At 45.6% G+C, this 16,125-nt stretch overlaps 1 protein-coding gene across 1 annotated transcript in view; it reads right to left on the reverse strand.

The window, feature by feature from the left end:
- Window positions 1-4,281: 4,281 nt before the first annotated feature.
- si:dkeyp-121d4.3 (neurofilament heavy polypeptide) overlaps window positions 4,282-16,125 on the reverse strand; it is a gene marked incomplete at its 5' end in the record, with an annotated part of 20,932 nt that continues 9,088 nt past the window's right edge. Inside the window, 9 exon segments of the mRNA XM_034120972.1 lie at window positions 4,282-4,375; window positions 6,397-8,795; window positions 9,112-9,149; window positions 9,522-9,629; window positions 9,734-9,871; window positions 10,069-10,173; window positions 12,037-12,423; window positions 13,715-13,840; window positions 15,983-16,125. The exon segment at window positions 15,983-16,125 is cut by the window's right edge and continues 100 nt beyond it. Coding sequence (XP_033976863.1) covers window positions 6,590-8,795; window positions 9,112-9,149; window positions 9,522-9,629; window positions 9,734-9,871; window positions 10,069-10,173; window positions 12,037-12,423; window positions 13,715-13,840; window positions 15,983-16,125 — 3,251 coding nt within the window.

The following is a 16,125-nucleotide window of genomic DNA, read 5'->3' on the forward strand; positions in this document are numbered from 1 at the left end:
GGAGGAACCACTGGTTACAGAGCGCAGCGGAGAACGGCCGTTTGCTGTGTCTCAATCTGCCCTCATCGTTTATACACTGGCTGTTCTGAATGCATCTAGCACTGGGATGGTTTGAATGCATCTAGCACTGGGATGGTTTGAATGCATCTAACACTGGGATGGTCTGAATGCATCTAACACTGGGATGTTCTGAATGCATCTAACACTGGGATGGTTTGAATGCATCTAGCACTGGGATGGTCTGAATGCATCTAACACTGGGATGGTTTGAATGCATCTAACACTGGGATGGTTTGAATGCATCTAGCACTGGGCTGTTCTGAATGCATCTAGCACTGGGCTGTTCTGAATGCATCTAGCACTGGGCTGTTCTGAATGCATCTAACACTGGGCTGTTCTGAATGCATCTAGCACTGGGATGTTCTGAATGCATCTAGCACTGGGATGGTTTGAATGCATCTAACACTGGGATGGTCTGAATGCATCTAGCACTGGGATGGTCTGAATGCATCTAGCACTGGGATGGTTTGAATGCATCTAGCACTGGGATGGTCTGAATGCATCTAGCACTGGGATGGTTTGAATGCATCTAACACTGGGATGGTCTGAATGCATCTAGCACTGGGATGGTTTGAATGCATCTAACACTGGGATGGTCTGAATGCATCTAGCACTGGGATGGTTTGAATGCATCTAACACTGGGATGGTTTGAATGCATCTAACACTGGGATGGTCTGAATGCATCTAGCACTGGGATGGTTTGAATGCATCTAACACTGGGATGGTCTGAATGCATCTAACACTGGGATGGTTTGAATGCATCTAACACTGGGATGGTCTGAATGCATCTAGCACTGGGATGGTTTGAATGCATCTAACACTGGGATGGTCTGAATGCATCTAACACTGGGATGGTCTGAATGCATCTAGCACTGGGATGGTTTGAATGCATCTAACACTGGGATGGTCTGAATGCATCTAACACTGGGATGGTTTGAATGCATCTAACACTGGGCTGTTCTGAATGCATCTAGCACTGGGATGGTCTGAATGCATCTAACACTGGGATGGTTTGAATGCATCTAACACTGGGATGGTTTGAATGCATCTAGCACTGGGATGGTTTGAATGCATCTAGCACTGGGATGGTCTGAATGCATCTAGCACTGGGATGGTCTGAATGCATCTAACACTGGGATGGTTTGAATGCATCTAACACTGGGCTGTTCTGAATGCATCTAGCACTGGGATGTTCTGAATGCATCTAACACTGGGATGGTTTGAATGCATCTAGCACTGGGATGTTCTGAATGCATCTAGCACTGGGATGTTCTGAATGCATCTAACACTGGGATGGTCTGAATGCATCTAGCACTGGGATGTTCTGAATGCATCTAACACTGGGATGGTCTGAATGCATCTAGCACTGGGATGGTCTGAATGCATCTAACACTGGGATGGTTTGAATGCATCTAACACTGGGATGGTTTGAATGCATCTAACACTGGGATGGTTTGAATGCATCTAGCACTGGGATGGTTTGAATGCATCTAGCACTGGGATGGTTTGAATGCATCTAGCACTGGGATGGTTTGAATGCATCTAGCACTGGGATGGTTTGAATGCATCTAACACTGGGATGTTCTGAATGCATCTAGCACTGGGATGGTTTGAATGCATCTAACACTGGGATGGTTTGAATGCATCTAGCACTGGGATGGTCTGAATGCATCTAGCACTGGGATGGTCTGAATGCATCTAGCACTGGGATGGTCTGAATGCATCTAACACTGGGATGGTTTGAATGCATCTAACACTGGGATGGTCTGAATGCATCTAGCACTGGGATGGTTTGAATGCATCTAACACTGGGATGGTTTGAATGCATCTAGCACTGGGATGGTTTGAATGCATCTAGCACTGGGATGGTTTGAATGCATCTAACACTGGGATGGTTTGAATGCATCTAGCACTGGGATGGTTTGAATGCATCTAACACTGGGATGGTTTGAATGCATCTAACACTGGGATGGTTTGAATGCATCTAGCACTGGGATGGTTTGAATGCATCTAACACTGGGATGGTTTGAATGCATCTAGCACTGGGATGGTCTGAATGCATCTAGCACTGGGATGGTCTGAATGCATCTAGCACTGGGATGTTCTGAATGCATCTAGCACTGGGATGGTCTGAATGCATCTAACACTGGGATGGTTTGAATGCATCTAACACTGGGATGGTTTGAATGCATCTAACACTGGGATGGTCTGAATGCATCTAGCACTGGGATGGTTTGAATGCATCTAACACTGGGATGGTTTGAATGCATCTAGCACTGGGATGGTTTGAATGCATCTAACACTGGGATGGTTTGAATGCATCTAGCACTGGGATGGTTTGAATGCATCTAGCACTGGGATGGTTTGAATGCATCTAGCACTGGGATGGTTTGAATGCATCTAGCACTGGGATGGTTTGAATGCATCTAACACTGGGATGGTTTGAATGCATCTAGCACTGGGATGGTTTGAATGCATCTAGCACTGGGATGGTTTGAATGCATCTAACACTGGGATGGTTTGAATGCATCTAACACTGGGATGGTTTGAATGCATCTAGCACTGGGATGGTTTGAATGTATCTAGCACTGGGATGGTTTGAATGCATCTAGCACTGGGATGGTTTGCAGGTTCCTTTGAGAACCCCCACGGTGCTCAACGGACGCCAGCTTGACTTAACTCTGGATTCAGCTTTTAGCACATTTACCGTCTTCTCTGAAATCTGTGAATCATCCCACGTTTGGACCCTCTGGACCCTGAGGCTGTGATTGGTCAACTGCTTACAGAGGTCCCGCCCCTTAGCCTATCAAGTACAATGTGTTGGAGCGCTAGCCAATAGGAGCGCGAGACATTTGTCGTTAATAACTATTTCATTTGGCTTTTAGCATGTTACAACTTCTACACCCTACACCCTATCTTAAACTGCACTGTAACTTTTAACTTTTATCCATGTATTTTTTCTTTTAATGTTTATTTTATTATCTTTCCTTTTTAATGACTGATTTTAAATGCCATTTTTAAAATGTCTTCCATTTTTGTAAAGCACTTTGAATTACCTTGTGTTGAAAGGTGCTATATAAATAAACTTGCCTTGCCTTGCCTTGCCTTGCCTAATGATTATCCGCTGATTTACAGACGTCTCTTTCCCCGATGTAAGTCAATGGGGCTCGTTTGTCCACTACCAAAATGTGCATCAACGTCTGGCTCACTTCCTGTGGGCTTGAGGGACCAGCAGCTAACTATAGCAGCAGACACTACCTACAGTAACTGCTCAATGCCAAGTGGGATTCAAGACATAGCCATATGCAAGTAGGCACATAGTGTAAAGTAAACGGTAGTTATCAGAACTGAAACACAGCAATTGTTTTTCTCTGCTACCGCGTTGGTCTTCTCTCGCGCCACATCCTGCGTTCTTGCGGTTTTTATTTTATTAGCATCGCATGGCGTGGATATGTGTTCCCTTACGTCACATTCGGCCCAGGCAGCAAATCAAACACTTCCTTCCTGTTTGGATGCAGGCAGATTTGGTAGAGCTTCAGAATCCAGACTGATATCGGGGCGCCAGTTGCTCAGTACGGGGGGACTTGACTTAAGGACTAGAGTTTCCGAACGGACCTTTCACCAACACGCCTGGTAACGGTCCCTACAAGGTCTAGGTAACTTAGACGGGGTTGAGGCTCCGTGTAGCGGCACTAAGCGTGGAGCTCTCTTACTACGTCATAAGTCTTCTGGTGGTGCTACAGGGAGAGCACGGGAGATGCTAGGAAAAATTGACACAAGAAAAGCAATTTCCAAGAAAAGATCTGTAATTGACTTCTATCAAAAAGACTAAAGGAAATGCTAAATCCCTCGCTACCTCGGGGGAGTCTACGGTACCAGAAAGACAAGCCGGACTGAGGAGCAAACATCGCATTAGACCTGTCTCTAACACAGGGGTAAACTAAGACTTGCTAATCTTATGTACACTTTAATTAGATCCAGGTTAGCTTAAAAACATTTAACTCCAATAACTCTGCGTTTCTGACCAAAGCCTGGCTAACTGGAGAAAGACATTGACCTGCTCAGAGTACCTGCTTATCTTCTGTCTGCATGCAGCTAGGAACTTGAATATGCATTGGTAAAAGAAAAACTAGAACACCGAGACCGCTGAACCCGTCCTGGGACTCAATGGTGTCTGATTCAGATTAAAGGTGCAATTGAACAGGACATATTACCTGGGGCGAGCCGCTGTCCTCTGCACTCTTTCTTGTGGGCGATCCAGTCCTTGTAGTGCTGATCCCGCTTCTCCAAAACCCTCTTGTTATACGAATCCAGCTGCAACACAAACAAACAACTTTTAGAGTGGTAGCTTATGTCGCGGAAACACGGTTGTCTTGCATAATTTTGAAGGTTTCTATATTTAAAAAAAGTCTAACTCTGAGACGACTAACTCTGAGACAGACTAACTCTGAGACAGACTAACTCAGAGACAGACTAACTCAGAGACAGACTAACTCTGAGACAGACTAACTCAGAGACAGACTAACTCAGAGACAGACTAACTCAGAGACAGACTAACTCAGAGACAGACTAACTCTGAGACAGACTAACTCTGAGACAGACTAACTCAGAGACAGACTAACTCAGAGACAGACTAACTCAGAGACAGACTAACTCAGAGACAGACTAACTCAGAGACAGACTAACTCTGAGACAGACTAACTCTGAGACAGACTAACTCTGAGACAGACTAACTCTGAGACAGACTAACTCAGAGACAGACTAACTCTGAGACAGACTAACTCTGAGACAGACTAACTCTGAGACAGACTAACTCTGAGACAGACTAACTCTGAGACAGACTAACTCAGAGACAGACTAACTCAGAGACAGACTAACTCAGAGACAGACTAACTCTGAGACAGACTAACTCTGAGACAGACTAACTCTGAGACAGACTAACTCTGAGACGACTACTCTGAGACAGACTAACTCTGAGACAGACTAACTCTGAGACAGACTAACTCTGAGACAGACTAACTCTGAGACAGACTAACTCTGAGACGACTAACTCTGAGACAGACTAACTCTGAGACAGACTAACTCTGAGACAGACTAACTCTGAGACAGACTAACTCTGAGACGACTAACTCTGAGACGACTAACTCTGAGACAGACTAACTCTGAGACAGACTAACTCTGAGACGACTAACCCTGAGACAGACTAACCCTGAGACAGACTAACTCTGAGACAGACTAACTCTGAGACAGACTAACTCTGAGACAGACTAACTCTGAGACAGACTAACTCTGAGACGACTAACTCTGAGACGACTAACTCTGAGACAGACTAACTCTGAGACGACTAACTCTGAGACAGACTAACTCTGAGACAGACTAACTCTGAGACAGACTAACTCTGAGACAGACTAACTCTGAGACAGACTAACTCTGAGACGACTAACTCTGAGACAGACTAACTCTGAGACAGACTAACTCTGAGACAGACTAGCTCTGAGACGACTAACTCTGAGACAGACTAACCCTGAGACAGACTAACTCTGAGACAGACTAACTCTGAGACAGACTAACTCAGAGACAGACTAACTCTGAGACAGACTAACTCTGAGACAGACTAACTCTGAGACAGACTAACTCTGAGACAGACTAACTCTGAGACAGTCTAACTCTGAGACGACTAACTCTGAGACAGACTAACTCTGAGACAGACTAACTCTGAGACAGACTAACTCTGAGACAGACTAACTCTGAGACAGACTAACTCTGAGACGACTAACTCTGAGACAGACTAACTCTGAGACAGACTAACTCTGAGACAGACTAGCTCTGAGACGACTAACTCTGAGACAGACTAACCCTGAGACAGACTAACTCTGAGACAGACTAACTCTGAGACAGACTAACTCTGAGACAGACTAACCCTGAGACAGACTAACTCTGAGACAGACTAACTCTGAGACAGACTAACTCTGAGACAGACTAACTCTGAGACAGACTAACTCTGAGACAGACTAACTCTGAGACAGACTAACTCTGAGACAGACTAACTCTGAGACAGACTAACTCTGAGACAGACTAACTCTGAGACAGACTAACTCTGAGACAGACTAACTCTGAGACAGACTAACTCAGAGACAGACTAACTCAGAGACAGACTAGTCTAGCACTTTGGTAAAAATGAAATGATGAGGTCTTTATAAAGCTTTCTTTAATAATTGTTTTCAAGCTAAATAATAAACAGAGGTTTTCTGTCCGGTACATTTAAATCTTACCGGTCACTTGGACCACTGGCCGTACCATGGCACAATATGACTGTCCTACAGTAGGAACCATACCTTCTCCTTCTGCTTGTTCTTTATGTCGTCCTCCGTGGAGGTCTGAGAGCTGGACGGAGACGAGGAAGCGCTCGGCAAACTAAACTGCACGGATTTGACCGGCTTGGCTGGCTGCTGCACGGCCAGAGATTTCACCGTCTCTATGACCTTCAGGCACCGGGCCACCGTGGTAGAGATGGTGGACTGGTTAGGGTCAGCAGGACTGGACGTTGGTGCTGATTCTATAGCGGCGGTGGGGGGCGGCACAGAACCAGGGGAGATAAGGGGGGGGTCTGAGGGAGGCTGGCCAATAAAGGGAAAGACTGGAGTACCAGGGGGTGGAGCGAATGGAGGTTGTCCGAGAGGGCGCCGTGGTGGAGGTCCAGGAGGCGGTCCTGGAGGAGGATGTGCCGGATGCCGTGGAGGAGGTCCAGAGGGAAGCCTGAATGACTGGATGCCAGCTGCAGGAGGAGATGGAGTTCCCATGCTGGGGGGGGGTGAAGCTCTGTGGGGGAAACTGGGTGATAATCCCAAGGGGCCAGTTGACTGGTACGGGGGGGCGTTGGAAGTGGGTCGGCGGAGGCCCGGTAGGGGGAGTGGGGGAGTTGTTGTTCCCCATGGTCTTGGTAAGACTCTGCAGCTGCTGGGCCTTCTGAAGAGCCTCCAGCTCCTTCTGGTCCAGGAACCCTTCGTACTCCGAGACAGCTCTGGATTGGATGCGAGGCTGCAGACTGGAGGACCTGGCTGGGGAGGGGGAGTGAATGTGATCCGATTCAATGGAACCTGTTCTACTCGGCTGCCGTTCCTCCCTCGGGGACGACAGCATATCTCTTTCTGTGGACGAGGACTTGGGGCTGTAGATCTTCTCCTGGGCTCGGCTGGCCAGTTTGGACATGTCTCCGGTGCTCAGCTTCAGTCCGATCGAACGCAGCAGACTCTGGATCTTGTCGTAGGGTTCTGCAGTGTTCTTCGCTTCCTCACTTGTTCTCTCTAATGAGGAGCGTTTTGGATTTGTCTTCTTCTGATCCAGAACTATACTGCTGCCAGGTTGCTCTTGAGCAAGTCCTACGATCCGAGAGAAACCCCCGCCGTCCTGAAGCGCCCTCTCATGAGGCAGCAGGTCATCGGTCAAAGGAACCGGTTCTGGTTGCTTCACAACATCCACTTTCTTATTGAGCATGTCGAGGAATCGGTCCAGCGGCTGCTGGGCCGCGGGGGGTCCCGGACGTGGTCTTGGGGAGGGGCTTCTGGGAGGCGGAACTGAGGGAGAAGGAGGTCTGTAAGGGTGTTGGGAAGAAGAAGTGGCAGGGGTTTGCGTCAAGGGAGGCTGGGTGGAGGCAGCAGGAAGGTGTCCGTACTGAGTACCAGGTGAGGGATCTCGGCGTTCTGGAGACTGGCTCCGGTACGGATCCTCGTACCGCCGCTCTGCGTAGGCCGGGTCGTAGTAGCGGTCTCCGTGGGGTTCGTCGTAAACATCGTAGCGGTCGGTGTAGCGTGGGCCGGCAGACGGAGGGCCAGCATAGGCCGGTTCGCCATAGACTCGAGGGGGGTCACTGTTGGGACGATCGGCGTACGGGCGTTCGGGGTAGGAACCTGCAGGGTAGGGTTCCCCGTAGCGATAAGCGCTGTACTGCCGGTCGTAGTACGGGTCGTCATATGGGTGAGGAGCACGGAGTGGGTACTCGGGCCCCTCTCCTCGTCTCTTCAGGATGGACCGGACCGGTTTGTACTCTGAGAGCGGGACGGAGATCCTGCCGTGGTCGTAGTCTATGCAGGTCCTCTGTCCGGGGTCCAGGTCCACCAGAGACTTCTTGTAGGCGATCATGTCGTTCAGCTCATCCAGCTCTCGCTTCTTCCTCGCCAGCTCGTCGTCCACCACTCCTCCTCGTCGGGGGGGAGGACTCGGCTCCCTCCTCCTCTTCAGACCTTCATCTCTGCTGGTGATGCTCCTCTTCTTCGCCTCCTCGACCCTTTCCCGGCTCCTGCTCCGGCTCTTGGAGCGCCGTTTGGATCGATCCGGGCTCCGGCTTTTCCTCGACCGGCTGCCTCTACGTTCGGCGCTGGTGCTGCGTCTCTTTTTGATGAGCCGTCCGAACTGGTCTCTGGGCGGACTCTTGCTTTTACTCCTGCTCTTAGCCCTACTCCTAACCGGACTCCTGCTTCTGGCCCGACTCTTACCGGGACTCCTGCTTTTACTCCTGCTCCTAGCCCTACTCCTAGCTGGACTCTTGGCCCGACTCCTGCTCGGACTCCTGCTTTTACTCCTGCTTCTAGCCCGACTCCTGCTTGGACTCCTGCTTTTACTCCTGCTCCTGCCGTATCTGCGCCGCGAGGCACCGTAGTCCTTACTGGTCTTGCTGTCCTGCGTTCGGAGATTTTTCACCACCGCTTTCATCTTGTCCGTCTCTGGTTTGTCTTTCCTGAAATATCGGAGGCGAGTTACAGACAGATGTGTATTCCTGTACATCTCATATACTAAATATGTGTTAGCAGTAATTAACCTCCTTCAATGAGATGATGCTTTTGTCTGTCAGCAGGATTACAGGATGAACTTCATGAAATGTAGTATTATGGTGTAGCGTGGGCTAAAGAACCCAATCAGGTTTTAAGAAGATCAAAATCAGCCCCAGTTTTAATTTAAAAAGCAAAAACTCTGGAAACATCAACATAGCCGTTTTCTACTGGCATCTCTAATCAGCGTATTTTTCCAACACAATATGAGATGTCAGTACTCACTCAGCGTCTTCTGAAGCTTTGGCCAGCTTGATGGTCATCTACAGAATATTAGACATCAGTTTAGAAACACCATCAACACATGCTTCCCATTGGTTACACAGACACAGTTTTAGTTACATAACAAAGTAAATAACCAGATGTATGCTGTACTTTAAATCAGTTTGTGCTACGTGGGAGTTCTGTAGGAGTCTAGAAAGACGGGAGGAATGGATGAAGTACATCAACAGAAGAGTTAGCTGTATTCCCCTCATACACCGTAAAGTAACCTACGGACCGTCCTCTGAGGGGATCCTCACACCGTAACGTACGGATCATACTCTGAGGGGATCCTCACACCGTAACGTACGGATCATACTCTGAGGGGATCCTCACACCGTAACGTACGGATCATACTCTGAGGGGATCCTCACCTTTCCCTTCGCTACGCCGATGGCGCACAGCTTCCGGGCCGGGAGGAAAACCTTCTCGGTGAAGCGTTTGATCCGGATGGCCTGGTTCCCCCCCTCCGCCGTGTCATGCTTTGGGAACAGAAACAGACAGGATTTAACAGGAGATGTTTGAGAGAGGTAAACAGGGTTCAGCTTCAGAGAGAGATCAGTAGGAACTGAAGGAGGCGACTCACCGGGACCACGCTGAACTCCACCTTCTCGTTGAGCTCCAGCCGCTTCTTCTCGATCACCTCGCACATGTGGAAGTAGAGCTGAGGATTCTGGGAGCATTTGATGAGGCCGGTGGACAGAGAGAGCTCGATGACGAGGCCCTGCAGAAAGAGGGGGGGGAGGGTCAATATCTCAGCTGGGACTCAGTGGGTAAAGGGACGGATACCAGCGCCTGTTACCTTCACCTGTACAGCCAGTAACCTGTGCACTGATCACGTTCTAAACATGGTGCGTCACCTGTCCGCTGCTTATATCTATAGATATATAGACATATATATAAAAGGTAGGAAGGCCTCACGTGTCTCCGCTGCTCCGTGGACTCCTCGAAGGAGTCGGGCAGGATCTCCACGTACGCCGCTCGCTGCTCTTTGGTCTCCTGGTGGGTGGCGATGTTGAAACGCACCTTCAGAGAAACAAACACGTCAACAACTCCAAAACACTCTGTAAATACAGACTAACACACTCTGTAAATACAGACTAACACACTCCTTCTCTACTGGAACACACATCCATTTTATTACAACTATTTTCATAATTTATTTTCATTCCTACTACTGTCTGCTTGATAAATGGCTAATGTTCACTAGCTAAATGGCTAATGTCTGCTTGATAAATGGCTAATGTTCACTAGCTAAATGGCTAATGTCTGCTTGATAAATGGCTAATGTTCACTAGCTAAATGGCTAATGTCTGCTTGATAAATGGCTAATGTTCACTAGCTAAATGGCTAATGTCTGCTTGATAAATGGCTAATGTCGCTAGCTAAATGGCTAATGTTTGACAGCTAAATTGGCTAATGTCTGCTAGCTAAATGGCTAATGTTTGACAGCTAAATTGGCTAATGTCTGCTAGCTAAATGGCTAATGTTTGCTAGCTAAATGGCTAATGTCTGCTTGATAAATGGCTAATGTCGCTAGCTAAATGGCTAATGTTTGACAGCTAAATTGGCTAATGTCTGCTAGCTAAATGGCTAATGTTTGACAGCTAAATTGGCTAATGTCTGCTAGCTAAATGGCTAATGTTTGCTAGCTAAATGGCTAATGTCTGCTTGATAAATGGCTAATGTTCACTAGCTAAATGGCTAATGTTTGCTAGCTAAATGGCTAATGTCTGCTTGCTAAATGGCTAATGTTTGCTAGCTAAATGGCTAATGTCTGCTTGATAAATGGCTAATGTCGCTAGCTAAATGGCTAATGTTTGACAGCTAAATTGGCTAATGTCTGCTAGCTAAATGGCTAATGTTTGCTAGCTAAATGGCTAATGTCTGCTTGATAAATGGCTAATGTTCACTAGCTAAATGGCCATAATCTGCTTGATAAATGGCTAATGTTCACTAGCTAAATGGCTAATGTCTGCTTGATAAATGGCTAATGTTCACTAGCTAAATGGCTAATGTCTGCTTGATAAATGGCTAATGTCGCTAGCTAAATGGCTAATGTTTGACAGCTAAATTGGCTAATATCTGCTAGCTAAATGGCTAATGTTTGCTAGCTAAATGGCTAATGTCTGCTTGATAAATGGCTAATGTTCACTAGCTAAATGGCTAATGTCTGCTTGATAAATGGCTAATGTTCACTAGCTAAATGGCTAATGTCTGCTTGATAAATGGCTAATGTTCACTAGCTAAATGGCTAATCTCGCTAGCTAAATGGCTAATGTTTGACAGCTAAATTGGCTAATGTCTGCTAGCTAAATGGCTAATGTTTGACAGCTAAATTGGCTAATGTCTGCTAGCTAAATGGCTAATGTTTGCTAGCTAAATGGCTAATGTCTGCTTGATAAATGGCTAATGTTCACTAGCTAAATGGCTAATGTCTGCTTGATAAATGGCTAATGTTCACTAGCTAAATGGCTAATGTCTGCTTGATAAATGGCTAATGTTCACTAGCTAAATGGCTAATGTCTGCTTGATAAATGGCTAATGTTTGACAGCTAAATTGGCTAATGTCTGCTAGCTAAATGGCTAATGTTTGACAGCTAAATTGGCTAATGTCTGCTAGCTAAATGGCTAATGTTTGCTAGCTAAATGGCTAATGTTTGCTAGCTAAATGGGTAATGTTGCTAGCTAAATGGCTAATGTTTGCTAGCTAAATGGCTAATGTTTGCTAGCTAAATGGCTAATGTTGCTAGCTAAATGGCTACTGTTTGCTAGCTAAATGGCTAATGTTTGCTAGCTAAATGGCTACCGTTTGCTAGCTAAATGGCTACTGTTTGCTAGTTACACCTCACCCTGAAGGGGAACACAGGTAGCTCCTCCCCCTCTCACCTTGTCTCCGTCCAGCATGGTGGCCGTGCTGATCATGTCCTCCGGGCCGAAGGGAAGATGCTTCTGCTCGCCCTTGATGGTCGTCACCAGCCGGCCAATCAGTGCTCCTCCCTGCTGTACCTCCTCTTCCTTCTTCAGATCCTGCTTCCCCTCTTCATCTTCCTTCTTCGGCTCCTCCTCCTCCTTCTTCGGCTCCTCCTCCTCCTTCTTCGGCTCCTCCTCCTCCTTCTTCGGCTCCTCCTCCTTCTTCGGCTCCTGCTCCTTCTTCGGCTCCTCCTCCTTTGGGTCCTCCTCCTTTGGCTCCTCCTCCTTCGACTCCTCCTCCTTTTTCTTCAGCTCCTCCTCACCCAGTTTCTCCTCTTTAACTTTGACCTGCAGGAAACATGACTTCAGTGTATGAAGCCCCGCCCCCTTTTAAGTCTCAGCTTCACATCATTATCAAGTTTCACAGCTTCCTCTGTCAGTAAGGAGGAAACATGGCAGAAGCATCTGATGTGAGGACATCTTTAATAACTCTGGAGTTTTTGAAAAAAAGTCAGAAAGTTCAGAAAAAAGTCAGAATTTTAGATTTTGGGGAAAAAGTTAGAATTTGGGGGATTTATTTTTATTATTTTCAAAATAAATTAACATTTTGAGATTTTCCAAATAAAATGTTGAGATTTGAGAATAAAGTCTGGATTTTGAGATTGTGAGTGTTCGTAGCAGTTATGCGGCTTTCACACCGGCGCTTTTCACTTTCTAGCTCCTCGCGAGAGCTTTTCTGGTTCAGCTCCCGTTTCCCTTTTCTGCTCCCGCTCTGTTCACACCGCCCAGAGCTGCCGCTGCTGCGTCATGACGTCACCGTTTACGTCGCTGATTTTCTCCCACAACAACAACGGGCTGGGGACTGCATCGGGTCGATGATCGTGTTGCTTTTAATCATACGAAGCCAGATTAAGTTAAATAACGACTTCTCCAACCTTATACTTTTCTCCAGAGTGCCGTGGTTCATTGTTTATTAATGTGTTTCATTTAGCGACCGCTGCAGTGCTGGCTGCTCTTCCACGAGTGTATTCTCCCGTTAGCTCCGGGTTAGCTCACACGGCTCTAAAGTATTCACTGTCTGACTGTCACACAAGCAGCTGATACATATCCCCAGTTCCCCTTAAGTGAATGTGTGTCAGTCTGAATTGACGCTGTTTGGCATCACAACGCTGTTATGAAAGTTTCTCAGGTATAACATGGGTGATGTTAGCATAGCAACCGAAGCTAAACTGACTACTTGCTAAGCCGTTTTCTACAGGCACATTTTACCGGCGTATTTTTCATTATGATTCTACTTGTGATAGTCGGACATGACAACCTGTGCAGCCCATGTATCTCCACAATGATCAATGACAGAGAACGGATGGTCAAAGTAAGGTTTCCTGCACGCCTCGACGTAAGAGACGTAAGCGACGCCGCGTCATAGCTCCGAAGCCCTTGCCTCTGGACCGACAACTTTTTGGAGCTGGAAGTGAACCGCATTCCGGAGCTATGACGCGCCGCCGCTGCGTGTGAACAGGAGAGACCGGCGCTTTTCAGGCTCTAGCTCTGAGCAGGAGCTGGAAAAGCGCCGGTGTGAAAGGGGTATTAGATGCTCTGCTATGAGAAGAACCAGAAGAACCAGAATGTATGAATTCCTCAGCGTTTTCCGTACCAGCGCCGACTTGATGTCCTTTCGAGGGTCCTTGGACAGAGCTTTGAGCACCGTGCCCTGGAAGCGCTCCCTGCTGATGTCCAGCATGGTGTCCATCTTCCTGTAGAGGAAACCCAGCGGGGTCCACTGGGAGACAAGTTACTGGTTAATGAGTCATTCAAAGAGTCATTACTGGTTAATGAGTCATTACTGGTTAATGAGTCATTTAAAGAGTCATTACTGGTTAATGAGTCATTCAAAGAGTCATTACTGGTTAATGAGTCATTACTGGTTAATGAGTCATTCAAAGAGTCATTACTGGTTAATGAGTCATTCAAAGAGTCATTACTGGTTAATGAGTCATTCAAAGAGTCATTACTGGTTAATGAGTCATTACTGGTTAATGAGTCATCTAAAGAGTCATTACTGGTTAATGAGTCATTACTGGTTAATGAGTCATCTAAAGAGTCATTACTGGTTAATGAGTCATTCAAAGAGTCATTACTGGTTAATGAGTCATTCAAAGAGTCATTACTGGTTAATGAGTCATTACTGGTTAATGAGTCATTCAAAGAGTCATTACTGGTTAATGAGTCATTACTGGTTAATGAGTCATTACTGGTTAATGAGTCATTACTGGTTAATGAGTCATTTAAAGAGTCATTACTGGTTAATGAGTCATTACTGGTTAATGAGTCATTACTGGTTAATGAGTCATTCAAAGAGTCATTACTGGTTAATGAGTCATTACTGGTTAATGAGTCATTACTGGTTAATGAGTCATTACTGGTTAATGAGTCATTCAAAGAGTCATTACTGGTTAATGAGTCATTACTGGTTAATGAGTCATTACTGGTTAATGAGTCATTACTGGTTAAAGAGTCATTACTGGTTAATGAGTCATTCAAAGAGTCATTACTGGTTAATGAGTCATTACTGGTTAATGAGTCATTACTGGTTAAAGAGTCATTACTGGTTAATGAGTCATTCAAAGAGTCATTACTGGTTAATGAGTCATTACTGGTTAATGAGTCATTCAAAGAGTCATTACTGGTTAATGAGTCATCTAAAGAGTCATTACTGGTTAATGAGTCATTCAAAGAGTCATTACTGGTTAATGAGTCATTACTGGTTAATGAGTCATCTAAAGAGTCATTACTGGTTAATGAGTCATTACTGGTTAATGAGTCATTACTGGTTAATGAGTCATCTAAAGAGTCATTACTGGTTAATGAGTCATTTAAAGAGTCATTACTGGTTAATGAGTCATTACTGGTTAATGAGTCATTCAAAGAGTCATTACTGGTTAATGAGTCATTACTGGTTAATGAGTCATTACTGGTTAATGAGTCATTTAAAGAGTCATTACTGGTTAATGAGTCATTACTGGTTAATGAGTCATTACTGGTTAATGAGTCATTTAAAGAGTCATTACTGGTTAATGAGTCATTACTGGTTAATGAGTCATCTAAAGAGTCATTACTGGTTAATGAGTCATTTAAAGAGTCATTACTGGTTAATGAGTCATTACTGGTTAATGAGTCATTACTGGTTAATGAGTCATTCAAAGAGTCATTACTGGTTAATGAGTCATTCAAAGAGTCATTACTGGTTAATGAGTCATTACTGGTTAAAGAGTCATTACTGGTTAATGAGTCATTCAAAGAGTCATTACTGGTTAATGAGTCATTACTGGTTAATGAGTCATTACTGGTTAAAGAGTCATTACTGGTTAAAGAGTCATTACTGGTTAATGAGTCATTCAAAGAGTCATTACTGGTTAATGAGTCATTACTGGTTAATGAGTCATTTAAAGAGTCATTACTGGTTAATGAGTCATTACTGGTTAATGAGTCATTCAAAGAGTCATTACTGGTTAATGAGTCATTCAAAGAGTCATTACTGGTTAATGAGTCATTACTGGTTAATGAGTCATCTAAAGAGTCATTACTGGTTAATGAGTCATTACTGGTTAAAGAGTCATTCAAAGAGTCATTACTGGTTAATGAGTCATTACTGGTTAATGAGTCATTCAAAGAGTCATTACTGGTTAATGAGTCATTACTGGTTAATGAGTCATTACTGGTTAATGAGTCATTCAAAGAGTCATTACTGGTTAATGAGTCATTACTGGTTAATGAGTCATTACTGGTTAATGAGTCATTCAAAGAGTCATTACTGGTTAATGAGTCATCTAAAGAGTCATTACTGGTTAATGAGTCATTACTGGTTAATGAGTCATCTAAAATCAAAGTGTTTTTAACATAAAGTTTTTACTAATGAACTCACTTTTCCTTTGGCTGTTGCCAGCGCGGCCGCTACCTCCGCCCTCCTCTTCCTCTCCGCCTCCCTCAGCTGTTCCGCCTCCTCTTCCTCTCTCCTCTTCCTCTCCTCCTCCTCTTGTCTCCTCCTCTCCTCTTGCATCCTCCTCT

This window comes from Trematomus bernacchii, unplaced genomic scaffold (genome assembly GCF_902827165.1).
Source record: "Trematomus bernacchii unplaced genomic scaffold, fTreBer1.1, whole genome shotgun sequence".
NCBI lineage: Eukaryota > Metazoa > Chordata > Actinopteri > Perciformes > Nototheniidae > Trematomus > Trematomus bernacchii.